The 13428-nt window shown below is 42.7% G+C and overlaps 1 protein-coding gene and 1 non-coding gene across 3 annotated transcripts; one reads left to right on the top strand and one right to left on the bottom strand.

The window, feature by feature from the left end:
* Nucleotides 1–86: 86 nt before the first annotated feature.
* ice1 (KIAA0947-like (H. sapiens)) lies at nucleotides 87–10130 on the bottom strand. Of its 2 annotated transcripts, XM_047334602.1 has the most exons (20): nucleotides 9882–10130; nucleotides 9633–9691; nucleotides 8851–8962; nucleotides 8633–8709; nucleotides 8501–8538; nucleotides 8295–8377; nucleotides 8120–8196; nucleotides 7867–7904; nucleotides 7654–7736; nucleotides 7522–7558; nucleotides 7181–7237; nucleotides 6952–7050; nucleotides 6461–6819; nucleotides 3580–6108; nucleotides 3025–3193; nucleotides 2703–2863; nucleotides 2287–2477; nucleotides 2030–2130; nucleotides 1828–1926; nucleotides 87–1133 (listed from the first exon to the last, which is right to left on the bottom strand). In XM_047334602.1, the coding sequence occupies exons 1-20, from the start codon at nucleotides 9969–9971 to the stop codon at nucleotides 952–954; spliced, it is 4641 nt and encodes a 1546-aa protein (XP_047190558.1). In that variant the 5' UTR covers nucleotides 9972–10130; the 3' UTR covers nucleotides 87–951. The 2 variants fall into 2 exon arrangements, with proteins under 2 accessions (XP_047190558.1, XP_047190559.1); XM_047334603.1 differs by lacking the exons at nucleotides 8851–8962; nucleotides 9633–9691; nucleotides 9882–10130 and having other exon boundaries at nucleotides 8623–8709.
* Nucleotides 10131–10806: 676 nt separating this feature from the next.
* trnae-cuc lies at nucleotides 10807–10878 on the top strand. The gene has a single exon. It is a non-coding gene; the product is annotated as a tRNA-Glu (tRNA).
* Nucleotides 10879–13428: the final 2550 nt, after the last annotated feature.

The following is a 13428-nucleotide window of genomic DNA, read 5'->3' on the forward strand; positions in this document are numbered from 1 at the left end:
AAAACAATTCTCTTTTGTTTTTTTCCCAGCAGTGCTTCAATGTATCAATGCCTATTTCTCACAAAGCTGAGAGTGCAATAAAATAGTTTCGTTTAATATATGGGAAGTTTAATTTGAAAGAAGAAAAAAATAAATTAGCTCTCAATCTTTAAACTGTACAAAACATTTACTATCTTATGTCATATTTACAAACAAAGTAGAAACATTTACAGCAGCACCCAGTTGACTCAGAATACACATTTTTACATTATTTTCAAAGCATTACCTGAGTACAGTAGACAGGGAGTAATTTATATCAGTACATTTATAACAGGGTGTGGACAGCTAAAAAAACAAACAAAGCAAATTTGATGTGTATCTTTACATTAAAATTGAGGAAACATTTGCTACAAAATTGGAGAACAGACACATTTACCACAGATGTTCCATTTTAGAGTAGAGGTTTGTTGTTTTTGTTTTGATTTGATTTTACTGCTCTGGCCGGGCCATAAACCCGTGACCTCGGGTATGGGAGAGCGACACGCTAACCACAAGGCCAAAACCACAGATTTGCAGCACCACCTGCCAGCACGTCTCTTAAGGTGTCGATGAATGATGTTTACCAACTACACTCCCAGTGTCCGCACCATTATCTTGTTTTCGATTTACGGAGCCAGGGCTGATGCCGAAAACCCGGATTCACACAGAAACGACAGCTAGCGGGCCGCGAGGAAATATTCGCTGATTTGAACAAAACGCGTATTGCTTTAGAATCGCTTACTGCAGCTTTAGGACAGGCAGCACGTGTTTGACAAGTCATGCACCCAAATGGTAAATAACAACAAATAGCAGCCAGTAAACAAGTTCAAATGAATACTGATATTGTGGGGTGGGCTGGTCATTCTCTCTCTTTAGACCATAGGTACAGCCATGCATGTCAACATGAATTTGTATAGTTTGTGTTTCTCGCTCTCAGCTCTTGACCTGTCTACAGATGGAGGCTAACTGGTTCATGTAGCTAGTGACAGCAGTCGGGACGCTCTGAGACGTCTCTCCCCTCCACCCTGCGAGGGCCTCCAGGGCTTGTTTGGGGTTGCAGGGAGACAGTTCGTAGACGCAGTAGACAGCTGCTAACTGGACCTCCCAAGGCACACCTGTAGAGAGAGAAGACATGATAAGATTAGAATGCTTAATAGAAATCTATCTGCTGGATGGTCCTCTTCTTATTCACATCAGGGGACAGTAGCACCAACTGGTCAACTCCTGTTTCATCATCTGAGCTTAATCTTTCTGCGATACTAAGACCGGTCGTAAATATTACCCCTGGTCAGGAGCAGGCATAAAGTCAGAATCTAAGCCAGTAAAAGTAGGTAAAGTCGTGAAGTCATGGGCTACTTGACATGCTGGACAAAACTTGCAGGCTGAGAAAGTGACATGTTCTGTCTGTATCTCTTCTGCTCCATCTCTGTATCAGTGGACACCTACAGACAACAAGTGCAGTCAGTCACGCTGGTAGGTGTGTGTGTGTGTGTGTGTTTATGGTTACACCAAGTGTCAGCTTTATGCAAGAGATGGCATGTGTGGAGGGGCAAATTAAATTCAATATAAATGAATAGGCTACAGCGATCGCTCTGATCATCATCAGTCACGGGGGTCATTGTCTATCGGCACAAAATTGGCTTTGTATTAGTGACAGTTAAACTGAGCCAGTCTGTATTCACCAACATTTCTTATTTTCTTTCTTCAATTATTGTAAGGTCGAAACCTTACTTTATAAAGTACCTTGAGATAATGTATGTTATGATTTGGTGCTATACACATAAAATAAAATGTAATTATATTCCATACCTTCAGTCTGTCCATGTTTACTGAATGTGTTCATGACATTGGCAACAGTTACCACAGACGACTTGCACCTCTCTTTTATTCCCAGTTGGCAGAGGCGTCCTATTCGAAACAAAAAGACAATGAAATTCTCCACTTTGCACAAGGCATAAATAAATTAAACTTCAATTCAGATTGTGGTTAATACCAAAGAAAATTAACTGACCTATGAGTCGGAGCACGGTGGAGACAGTTGCATCAGAAACGGGTGCTTGTTGACCTCTGGGCTGTGTCACCCATGTGTTCATTAATGGCCACAACTCTTTGCTATCAAAGCAAAAAAGAACCGATTAGGTCAAGCACAACAGGATGCTTGCTTTAAAAATAGATAATTTATTTTACATTATTGTGTTATTGGCTTTGGAAGATAACTTAAATCACATCATTAAGCACTGTAGTTTGACGTCAGAGAAAATAACATACCTCAAAACATTGTCAAAGGTCCACTTCCACTTCTTATGTGCACAAAGGAGGTGCAGTGTGAAGACAAGCTGCCAAGCCTGAGTCCCCAGGTCGTAGCCGTACCGACTGTGTTTCGTGAAAGACAGATCTGACCCTGAACGAAGATCAGCAAGTGTTTTGGAGATCAGCAGGTCAATGTCGCAGGGAGGACTCTGCGGAGAAACAGGGAGATCAGATCTTTGAGGGTCAGCACAAAGATGGGAAACAGTGGCAAGAAGAGAGGATGTTATAAAGACAACTAACTCCAAACTAAGTTCAGGTTAGAAATTGAACCAGTGCTCAAAGCAAACGCTACCCTGAAAGTATCTAAAACCCATTGTGAAAATGCCAAGCTCAGAAAACCGCATGATAATTGTAGAATCTCATCTCTAAAATACCTTTTTCCAACCGAGGAATGTTGAGAGGCAGTCGAGAAGCTCTTCTTGGGCTTTGAGTTTGGTGACAGCGTGTATGGCCTTGCACAGAGAACTGCTGTGTGAGAGAACACTGGGCCACGTTGTCACCATAAACAAAATCAGCTTGGCAGAATCTGGGAAATCTGCAGTGAGGAAGACAGAATAAAGAAAAAAATGAAAAACTCAACAAGCGCCATGAATTTCTACTTTCAGGTGCAAAAACATTTGAAAATACCTGGGAGGGTTCAGCAAAGGCGTGAAAAGCCCTTTAATGAATGTGGTATGAAATACATAGATTGCTAACCTTCAGTAAGAATGCTGTACGCCAGGATGTGAGCCTTCTCCCAGTCGCTCTTCTGTCTACAGACACCTGTGTAGACCCTGCAGAGAGCCTGCATGTAGTTACCGTTGAGGTCACACTTCTCAGCTTTCAGTTTGTTCAGGATGGCAGAAATCACATCATCTGCTTTAAGCTGGAAGGAAAGGAGAGAAGAAAAAAAAATGAAAATCCATCTCACCAGTGGATGCTAATGGCAGTCATCTGTCATATTTTATTTGTCAGGAGCGACACATGAACCTCTTATTTTAACCAATACGGTTACATTCACATGTTACTGCCTTCAGACAAAGACTATACCAACTGATATGTGGTTCTCTTTTTTTCCCTCTGTGTTTTTTTCTCCTAACTCTGATCCTCCAGCTCATTGATTTCTAGGGATACTGCATCTAGTTAACATGACAAACAATAAAAAAATAATAATCTGGAATCTTAGATGAAAATGACTTTAAGTTCCTTCTCTGTACTTAAAAAGGAGATAGACAGAGTTAATACAGGAGCACAAGATACCAGCATACTGACCACGCTGCCGTGGCAAATCTCAGCGATGACCTCCTTCTCCTCATCCCTCAACACCGGCTTTCTGGGGATGTTACCAACGAACAGGTGGCTCTTGATCACGGGTAACAGGTCAAAGTTCTGGTTTTCAATTTTCTTTAAAGCGATAACAACAAGATTCTCCACCGCAGGTTTTCCACCGTCCGTGGACTGAGAAGGATTTTTGAGCTGGTCGACCCGCACACTCTGGGGTGCGGTGGTCTCCTCTCTGCTGTTCGATGAGCAGGGAGGCACCTGCTCGCGACTGATGGCGGGAGAGGGGCTATCAAGCCTGCGGCATTTGCTGTTTTGGGGCTCAGGCAAACTGACCGCCTGTCTTTTTTCTCCCCTAATCTCAGTCTTGGTGAAGGCCGTTGGGGCGGAGTTGATGGTTTTAAAGCCAGACATCTGACTGTCAGTTGTTGCGGCTAATGTTCCGCTCTCAGAAGAACAAATGCCGAGGCCGACGTTGCCTCGGAGGATGCTCAGGGTTCGGGCGCGGGCGGACAGCTCCGGATACATGGTGTCAAGGATCCGCATGGAGTTTTCCTGAGACGGACTGGAGGAGGAGGAAGGGGAGGAATTCATGGCTGCTACGGGCAGGCGACCTGGGACGGGCACGGCGTGCTTCGGAGTGGCCGAGCCGAACTGAAGCGGCGATGAGGGGACTCCGTTTGAATGGAGCGGACTGTTAAAGGTTGAAGACCGTAGATGCTGACTGTTGGGTGTCACGTGGATTGGGACAGGAATGGTAGGAGAAGCCATGGGTGAGGGAAACGAGAGCTTCCCAATGGCCTGTCGTGGACTGATTGACTTGCCCGCTTTGGGAGGCGTGCTCAGAGGGGTCAGGAGACGAGGAAGCGGAGGGCCCATTTCGGAGCGAACCTTGCCTATCCACTCTGGCGGTCGACCCGTAGCTGCGGCTGAAGCCGCCGCTGGTCTCGCGTCTTCCTCTCCGGTAAGAGGTGAACTTTGTGTTTCAAGCGCTCCCGTACGTGGCTCCAAATATTTATTTGTGGCGGCTGCAGTCTGAATTAACGAGGTAGCACTTCTTGTGCCTATTCTTTCCCGAGGGACGTCAGCCTTTTCAATGACGCCTTCCTCCTCCAAATTTGGCACAGGCCGCAGAGTCGTGTCGTCTGTTGAAATGTGTTCATCGTTAACACCCACATTCAATTTTCCTACATTTGGGTGCGTTTTCAAGCCCTGTATTTTTACAGTGGGCAACAGACACAAAGGACTCAACTGCCTGCACGGGGAATGTATATTTTCTAGTAAATATTCAGCTTTAACAGTCATTGTCTCTTGGGAGACAGAAAGGGAAGGGCTGTGATCAGCCATTATTTCTCTGTTCAGTGTCTCCATCTCAACTTTCTTGTTTGAAGGAGATTCAGCATTTGCTTGGTTGGATTCCAGGTCAGTGTGGCTCTTGTCCGCATCTTCCATCTTTACCAGTGAAAGTATTTCAGGTGTTTGAGGTTCGGTGGCTATATGTGACTCTGGGGAAGACTCTATTTCATCAACTCTTTCAGTTCTTTGATCTTTATTCCCATTTTCCACCTCAAGATGTTTTATGGCTCCATCGTTTCCAAGCGTCTCTTTAACATTTTTATTCGAGAGGCCACTAAAGCCGTCGCTGCTGCTTGATGAACAAACTTTATCTTCTGGCACGTCTGTGCCTTTGCCAATAGAAAATGTAATCTCCTGAGGCCTTACGACAGTGGCCTCTTGACGGCCCGGTGTCGCACAACAAGAATCCTGAAGACTTCTTCCGACCTCTGAACCATTTTCTGTGTTTGAAACCTCAGTGTCATTCACAGCGTCAGCGTGTGGTGAGGAAGCACCTAGCTGCACATCTGCTGTTTCTTCAGGGGCTGCAGAGTTATCGCTTCCTGTGGGCGACTCCCCGTCACCAGGAGGAGTGACTGTTGTGGCATCTGTAACATCACAAAGGCCTGTGTCTACATCCATCTCGGTTATAGTCTCTGACTGGTCTTCCTTTGCCTTCCCCATCGCCTTTTCTGTTTCAGTGATGCTGCTGGCTATTCTGTCACTGGGCTTTCTACCACAGGAGGATTCTTGACTTTCACAAGTTAACGAGACAACATCAACCACAGAGGTATTATTTGATGTGGTAGGCAAAGATGATGATGATGCTGATAGTGCCTGCACAGACGCTGCCTCCTGCTCAGTCTGCATGTGTCTTTGAAGATGCATTTCTTCACTATCTGTGCTGCTTTTATCCTTCATTTCAGTAACGCCACACAACTCAGCTTGTCCCAAGTCTTCGGAGTCATTTCCGTTAGAAATGTGTTCTGCTTCATGTGCTGTGACAACTGGCGAGTCCCCATTCTCGACTGCAGGTAGTGCAGGAATGTTTGCACAGCGACTGAACACTAATGTTGGTGTGATGAGTGTGGAAGCCTCTTGTTGTAGAGGGGCAGAGTCATCAGAGGGTTTGCGACAGTCTCCCTTTTCTCCATCATCTGTCTCCATAGTTTCCAACTCTGTGTCCTGATTAAAACAAACAAGGCAAGGATGTAAACTCATGACTCATGACCACTATGGAATGAGAATGAAAAGATTAACCAGACCTGCTAAAATATAAAAAAAAAAAACAGTGATCGAAACTAGGAGGTGGCACAAACACACATTTTGTAAAGTTAATTAGATTGTATCTTCTCTGATTTTATTGGATCTAATTTAAATTTTCTTTCAATTCAGTGATTATAAGAATCCTTGCTATGTATAACACTGTGTAAAGCACACCAATTTGCACAGGCTTTACATTAAGAATATATTAGTTAACAAATAATACAAAACAACAGAAAAGACATTCATGTGAAATATATAACCTAATTCTCACCGAGTCTGGTAGCGGTGATATGCAGGGAAGCATTGGTTCGAACATTTCCATCATCTCCTCAATAGATATGTCGGAGCTGCCCGGGTCAGTAGAAGACTCCACAGTTTTGTGTTCCTTGGACAATCGCCTGTTTTTGGGGGGGGTGTCCATTTGCCTCTTGCCACGTGAGCACTGAGGAGACGCTGGGGGCTTGTTGGCTTTACGTGCACGTGGAGAAGGTTTTAACTGTGTGTAAGGGGTGTTTGTCTGCACAGTGTGATTGTGAGATTCCATGTGGTTGTTGTCAGCAGCAGACAGAGACGTGTAACTCAGATGAGAGTTTTGCGGCGAGGAAGGTAGAACCTGCTTGGCGTACGACTCTGAAATCACAAAAACAAAAAAGAGAGAGGATTTAATACACATTTTGTGGGGTAAAATGGAGAAATAAATATAAAACACTAACAATCTGAAGTCACTGTCACCAATTAAAAATGACAGCTGAGCAGACTCACTTGATGATGCGTCGCCTTTTAAGTGCAACTGGTTTTCTGAGTGCTGCTGCTGAGGTTCCACACATGCCCACAAATTCTCGAGCAGCATCCTGACTTTTTCTGGAAAAAACACAAACAAACGTTCACACACTGCAAAAGTAGAAACGACACAATGTGCTTTTAGGGTCACTGCATGTGATAAGCTTTTCAACCTAATGTAACAAATAATAACGTGAAGCCAACTGCACACCTTTGTCAACTTTAGGCTCCTCTGGTGACTTTGCTTGCGTTGATGTGCTCTTATAGTCTGTTGAGAAATAATATAGAAAAAATTATATTTGAATCTGATATATATATATATATATATTTTGTATTTTGTAGTCAGGAAAAAAATCACAGATTTAATGTAGTAGGTTATATATCTCTTATTTAAGGGAAAAGGTGTGAAATTAGAAAATATGAAATAATTTTGACTCCTTGTTTACTAAAAATCTAAATTCTTAAAGATACAAGACATGAAAATGGAAAAATATTAATCCAGCATTCATTGCAGCATTGTATATGTTGAAGTTTTGTATTTTCTATTCTCACCTTTAGTCCTTTCTCTTTCCAGTTTTAAAAGTCTCACCTACAAATGAATTGAAATACATGATTACAAAAGTCAGTTCAATTGTATAAAATAATACATCCACCAATGTGCCATCCATAAAGGTCATACTGCACCTGGAGATCATTCATATTCCTCTCTAGAAGGATTTTCTCTTTGGTCAGTTGGGATATTTGATGATTCTGTTTGCAAACCGAGTCTGAATTAAGGAAAAAATAAATATATTAAAATGTATAACCACCAACAAGCATTGCCATACTAAGTTCAAGACATCCTTATGAACACAAAATCATTCTGTAAATTGTATCATATAAAATGTTCATACCAACCTTCCAAGAGTCTAACTTTATTTTCAAGGTTGTCCTTTCTGTTGATGAAAAACAACAACATATGGAAATATTCAGCATAATTTCCTTATTATCAACAACAAACCATAAATATATCAAACAGTCAATAACACCTGATGTAAGATCAAACAGAGAGAGAGAGAGAGAGAGAAAGAGAGAGACAGAGAGGGACATGGCAATAATTGATTTCCAATTCATATACAGGAAACAAAATCTCTAGCACATGAGTTCTTACATGCTTGTTATCTTGGTATTGTCCTCTGTCAGTTTTTCAACTTGATCTGCTTGTGCCCGAGATTTCTTCAGAGATGTCTGACAAGGTGAAAAGACAAAGGTGAAGAGGTTAAAAAGTTTCCTGAAGTGAGAGTCTAGCATCCAGGGCCAATTGTGAGACCATTTGTTATGCTTACCTGAGTTTTCAGCAAATCTTGTTCTACTTCCGCCTTTTCTCTCTTCAGCTGTTCATTCTCAACCGACTGTGTATCTCTCAGTTCTACGAGTTTGAAAGACAAGTCAGCACATTTTATAAAAAAATAAAAATATATGTATATATACGGATAACATTGTTTACAAACTATGCAATGCTTTTTGCTGGATTAAAGTTACTGCAAAGTACCTTTCACATTCTTGAGCTGCTCTTCAAGCGTCATGTTCCTGAAGAACACAGAACATAAATAGTTATGAGTTTACCAACAGAGATACAACCATTATCAACACTGTTATGATTGTGGCCTTCACCATCTCTTACTCTTCCAGTGTCTTGCTATTTTCCTTCTTCAGTTTTTCCATCTTCTCCGACATCTGTCCATAGACCCTAAGAGCCCGCTATAAAATACACAGTGCAAATATCAGCATGGCAGGAGAAAGAACAAAAAAAACACCAAGAGGGGGGTAATTTATTCAGAGATAGACAGAATCTGTGTTGTCACCGTCCCTTGAATGGGATTGCACAGAGAGAGGACATACCTTCTTTTCCTCCAGTTCCACTTGCATAGATTCATAATCCACGGTCTTTTTCTCCAGAGTAACCAACTTGATCTGCAGCTCTTCCAGCTGCTGCTGAAGGCCGATAGTGTCACTGCATAAAAACATGTCGAGAGCACAAACGTGTAAGTGTTAGTTATAAAAACATATGCCAGTCTGTGTACAGCAGTTATGTTTTCACAGGAACAGGATCTGAGTGCTCATACTGTCGGTTGATTCTTGGTTTTTCACAGCATTTGCAACTAGATTATGTTTCAGCATAATACTATTAATTTTACACTCATGATCCGGCCAATGTATCAAGGCAATATTGAGATTATAAGAGGATTTTAGAGATGCTTTAAGTAACGTAGCACTATAGAGTTAAAGGCCAAAGTCAATTTTCTTTATTTTCCTAGAAAATACAAACACTATATGTATATGTACGTGTATATATATATATATATATATATATATATATATATATATATGTATATGTGTGTGTGTGTGTGTGTATATATATATATATATATATATACACACACACATATACATATATATGTATATACTCATATACATATATATATATAGTTGATATAACATAAAAGTTCTGTTCATCCAGTTGAGTCATTTAACTAAATTTCTCATAGAAAAGAAATACAAAAACCTGCACCAGCTACCAGTGGAAAAGAACTTCTCTCCCTGAATATTGACTGGTGGTATTTGTAATTTGAATGACTCCCGAGTGTCCAACTCATTGGCACGAGTTAAAAAACAATACTCACTCAGAAATCGTGATCTTCTGTTTCAGCGCCAGAAATGACGACACGTATTCGGTCAGGGTCTGTGACGACAGAGGGGACAACGGAACAACAACAACAACAACAAACGGGGGGAGAGCCATAGTTAGCGACACGTTCGCTGTAGCTGAACGGATGAATAAACAACGACACATGCATCACGTCGCGGTCGTCAGACTCTGTTTAAATTGCGGCCGATCGCCTTTGTTTTTGGTCACAGCAAGACGAACTGACCTGATGCAGGACGGAACAGTTCTGACAGTTTCCATCCGTCGCGTCTGCGGCGATCGCCACCGTTTTGGACTGACTGTCCCCGGGCATCATGGTAAGACAGTTTTTCTTCTCAATCTTCAAAGTCGTTCCATTTTCCTTGTATATATTTCGACTGATACGTGCCGGTTTCACAAATCCGACTCAGGTTCAAAACAACTTCAACATTTTTCGCGTCTCCCACCACGTTGACCAAGGACCCGCTGAAGGACCCCAGAGGAGGAGCCTCGTGAAATGCCGGTCATGGCAAAAACAAGCAGCAACACTTCCCCGCCCCCCGCAAAAAAAGATTCCACATTTAAATTCGGTCATTTATTAGATTTTGTATGAGCGAGTCGGGTGTTTAATTGTACGTTATATTTTTCTGATGGCCGAACTACGATGTTTTCTCTCGTTCGGATTTGAATTCAGGCATTTCAGTCAGGCATATTGGGGGGCGTTCCCAGCGCGCAGCGGCCAGTAGGTTCACCGTAACCTTATGGATGGGTGTTGACCGTGTGTATTTAATGTATATTTATATAAATATAAATATATACAATTCGACGAGTTTTTGTGTATTCTGAATCTATTTAGTTCTTGTGTTGAAGTGTAGCCTGGCAATGACTATCGTAGTGTCTTCCGTCGCCTCCACTTCCACGATTGGCGGCTTAGGTTGGGTCATGGTTTGGCGTCGCAGCGGTAACTGGTCGGGGATATGATAATTAAAAAAAGGTTGGGGGTCAAGTAAAGGTGAGTTGAAAGAGAGCAAAGCTTACCTATAGTGAGTTACACTTAAGAACACTTAAATCAATTATCTCTCTGATGTCAAACTGAGGTAAAATATGATCAAAATGTAAAATCTTCCTCATTATGGGTATTTGAAGAAATATTTTCGCAACTTGTGTAGCGCTCCCTGGTGGTCTAGTGGTTAGGATTCGGCGCTCTCACCGCCGCGGCCCGGGTTCGATTCCCGGTCAGGGAACTCGTCTTTTGCTGCTCGAAGAAAGCACACATGTTGTTTTCAGAAACGCTATGAAATACTATTTATCTTTCCTCAGAAGTCAGCTACTGGCGGATTACGAAATGCACGCACTTCTAGCAGGGGTTGTTGCAAGTGCACCGTGCGTTTATAGAGGGAACAGTGTCTTTTAATTTCTATATATGTCCAACAGAGGGTGCTGTTGTACAAGATAAGTGTGATCCTGTTCACTCTTACTCAAACACAAACACACAGCACACTGTGCTTATAGCTACTGCGCTGCAGTGGAGGAATTGGCTTGAACGCCTCCCATTGGGTTTATCAGCGGAAAAGGTCAACATCCAGAAACAATTAAGAGTTTCCACCAAACAAAGGAAGCAATATACTTTTAGGCAACGCTGTGTTGCGCAACGTCTCATTTCAACCGCGATCGAGCATCATGCCTTGGCCGTGCGGTCTGCAAGTATTTACGCTGAGCCATGCAAACCCATTAATATTGTCATCATTGTTTGTGGCGCTGTTGTATCTCTGAATTTGAGAGGCTTTGTAAATAAACAAAGAGGCGCAATTGAGCGTGCCAAGTTTGTTTTGCTCCACAGCCGATCGCAATTTAACTTTTGTCAGCAGGTTGCCCAATAGCTGAGGGGAAGCGACAAAAAAAAGAAGCTGCTGGGGTACGCTGCAGGTTTATCCTTGATGGAAAGGCAATAAGCATGTGACTTCGGATGAACCTTCGGAGCGAAGCCTCGGGGGCTTAAGAGCCAACTCTCTCCAAACAGATGCGGTCAGAGATAGCATAGTTTCCCTAAAGTAGAAAAGGGGAGTGTGTGCGCGCGCTCGTCTCTCTTGCTGTCTCTTTCTGACAGATAATCTCCTCCGCTACCTGACATGAGTTAGGTAACGCCGTGCGTGTTGCCGGCTTTGTCTTGATCACCCGCCTTCTCGACAGGAAGCCTACATCTCTGATCTCCGTCTTAGTGTAAACAAGGATTTCTTCACCCTCGTTTGGTCCCTTTCTTCTGGTGAAGATGGACTTTCTCCTCCTCCTGTTTATCCCGCCGCTTTGGCAAATTATACAGGGTGAGGTGGGAATACATTTTAAGCAAAACCGACAAAGTATTTGCCTTGTTAGAGAAATAATTCATATTACAATTTCAACATTAATTCAAAAACGAGTCAACCGTCTATGCATTTGTTGAGTCACAGCGAAAATATATGCTCACTTACATTGTACTGACCTGCATTGCTTTGCACTGTAGGAGGAAATGCAAACGATGTGAACTCCAGACATGTAACATATACCATGTTCAAGTGGTCGATGTTCCACAATATAATGGCTTCGTTAACACTATACCATGATATAGGTTCGATATGAGTGTGTGTTTTTGTTTGATTGATTGTTTGATCTTCTTTTCTCTTCGCAAGATTGAGTTTTGACTTGACTGGGGTGCAAAGTGGCTGATGACAGTACATCACACAACTTTGTGTGTGTGTGTGTGTGTGTGTGTGTGTGTGTTGCTGTTTTCAGTAAACTGGCATTGTATCATAAAACAGTAGTAGTAGTTGGATCTCTGAACGTCATACGACTTTTGTATTCTTGTTAAGCACTCTGTGACCTGCTCTGTTAATGGTGCTATATCAAATGAACCTTACTTACTTACTTACGTGCACATATTTGCATGAAAAACGCCACACTGCTATCTTTGCGGTTCCCGCAGCTGACCAGCCATGAATCAACAACAGAGAGGCAGTTGACAAGCAGGAAAACCCCTCATTCTCTCCACACACACGTCTGCCTCTGGCTCACTCCCTGTATTTCTCACAGCATTTTTCTATGACACCATCAAATACACAGATGCCCTGCCTTCTCCTATTTTCTTTTTTCTCCCCCCCCCCTTCTTCCTACTCTTCTCGCAGTCCTCCTCTCTCCTCCCTCTCCATCTCGGGGACGTGGGGCCGTGCCCCAGGGATTATGACAATGGTGATTTTGCTTTGGGCATCGGTGTCTCCGTGACTTGTTGAGGAATGACTAAGAGGAAAGCCCAGACACAATATGTCATAGGTGTTGAAATGGCTAATGCCACGTTGGCATTGCCGCTAGCCAGGGCGCTGGCTTACGGGTGCTGCACTCCGACTAGATCTTAGCATAATAGGCCCCGGGAAGTTTCATTAAATGCCAGATTCCTTTTGAGTGTCATTACATTATGGTATGACTTGTAATACTAACATGTAGCTCACAGGGGAGGGGCGAGGTGGGGTTTGGAGCATCTCAGGAGAAAAAAGAAGAAAAAAATGTGCGAGAATGGAACATGACAGATGAAAAGAATGTTCTTATAATATATGCATGGCAGGAAAAATCGCATTCAAGGAGCCCAGCCGCTGGAGACGTGCCACGGCCACTAGGCCTAGACTTGCCCTCATCAATATTTCCATGTTAAAGTGAAAGGTGTCGCCCGGTAGACTTCAACCTACACAGCATCCTTTCCAACAGAGTCTGTAATTTGTCTGAAACCTGGGATTTGATTCACGGTATCCAGCTACAGCAGGAAACAT

The sequence above is a fragment of the Scophthalmus maximus genome, chromosome 1, assembly GCF_022379125.1.
Source record: "Scophthalmus maximus strain ysfricsl-2021 chromosome 1, ASM2237912v1, whole genome shotgun sequence".
Classification (NCBI taxonomy): domain Eukaryota; kingdom Metazoa; phylum Chordata; class Actinopteri; order Pleuronectiformes; family Scophthalmidae; genus Scophthalmus; species Scophthalmus maximus.

What these genes read in the sequence shown, in the direction of transcription:
- ice1 (XM_047334602.1), bottom strand. Translation starts at nt 9,971, where the DNA reads ATGATGCCCGGGGACAGTCAGTCCAAAACGGTGGCGATCGCCGCAGAC. An exon ending in CAGAAGATCACGATTTCTGA is followed by an intron (nt 8,963 to 9,632) that starts GTGAGTATTGTT and finishes GTTTTTATGCAG; the next exon opens with TGACACTATCGGCCTTCAGC. An exon ending in AATAGCAAGACACTGGAAGA is followed by an intron (nt 8,539 to 8,632) that starts GTAAGAGATGGT and finishes TGTGTTCTTCAG; the next exon opens with GAACATGACGCTTGAAGAGC.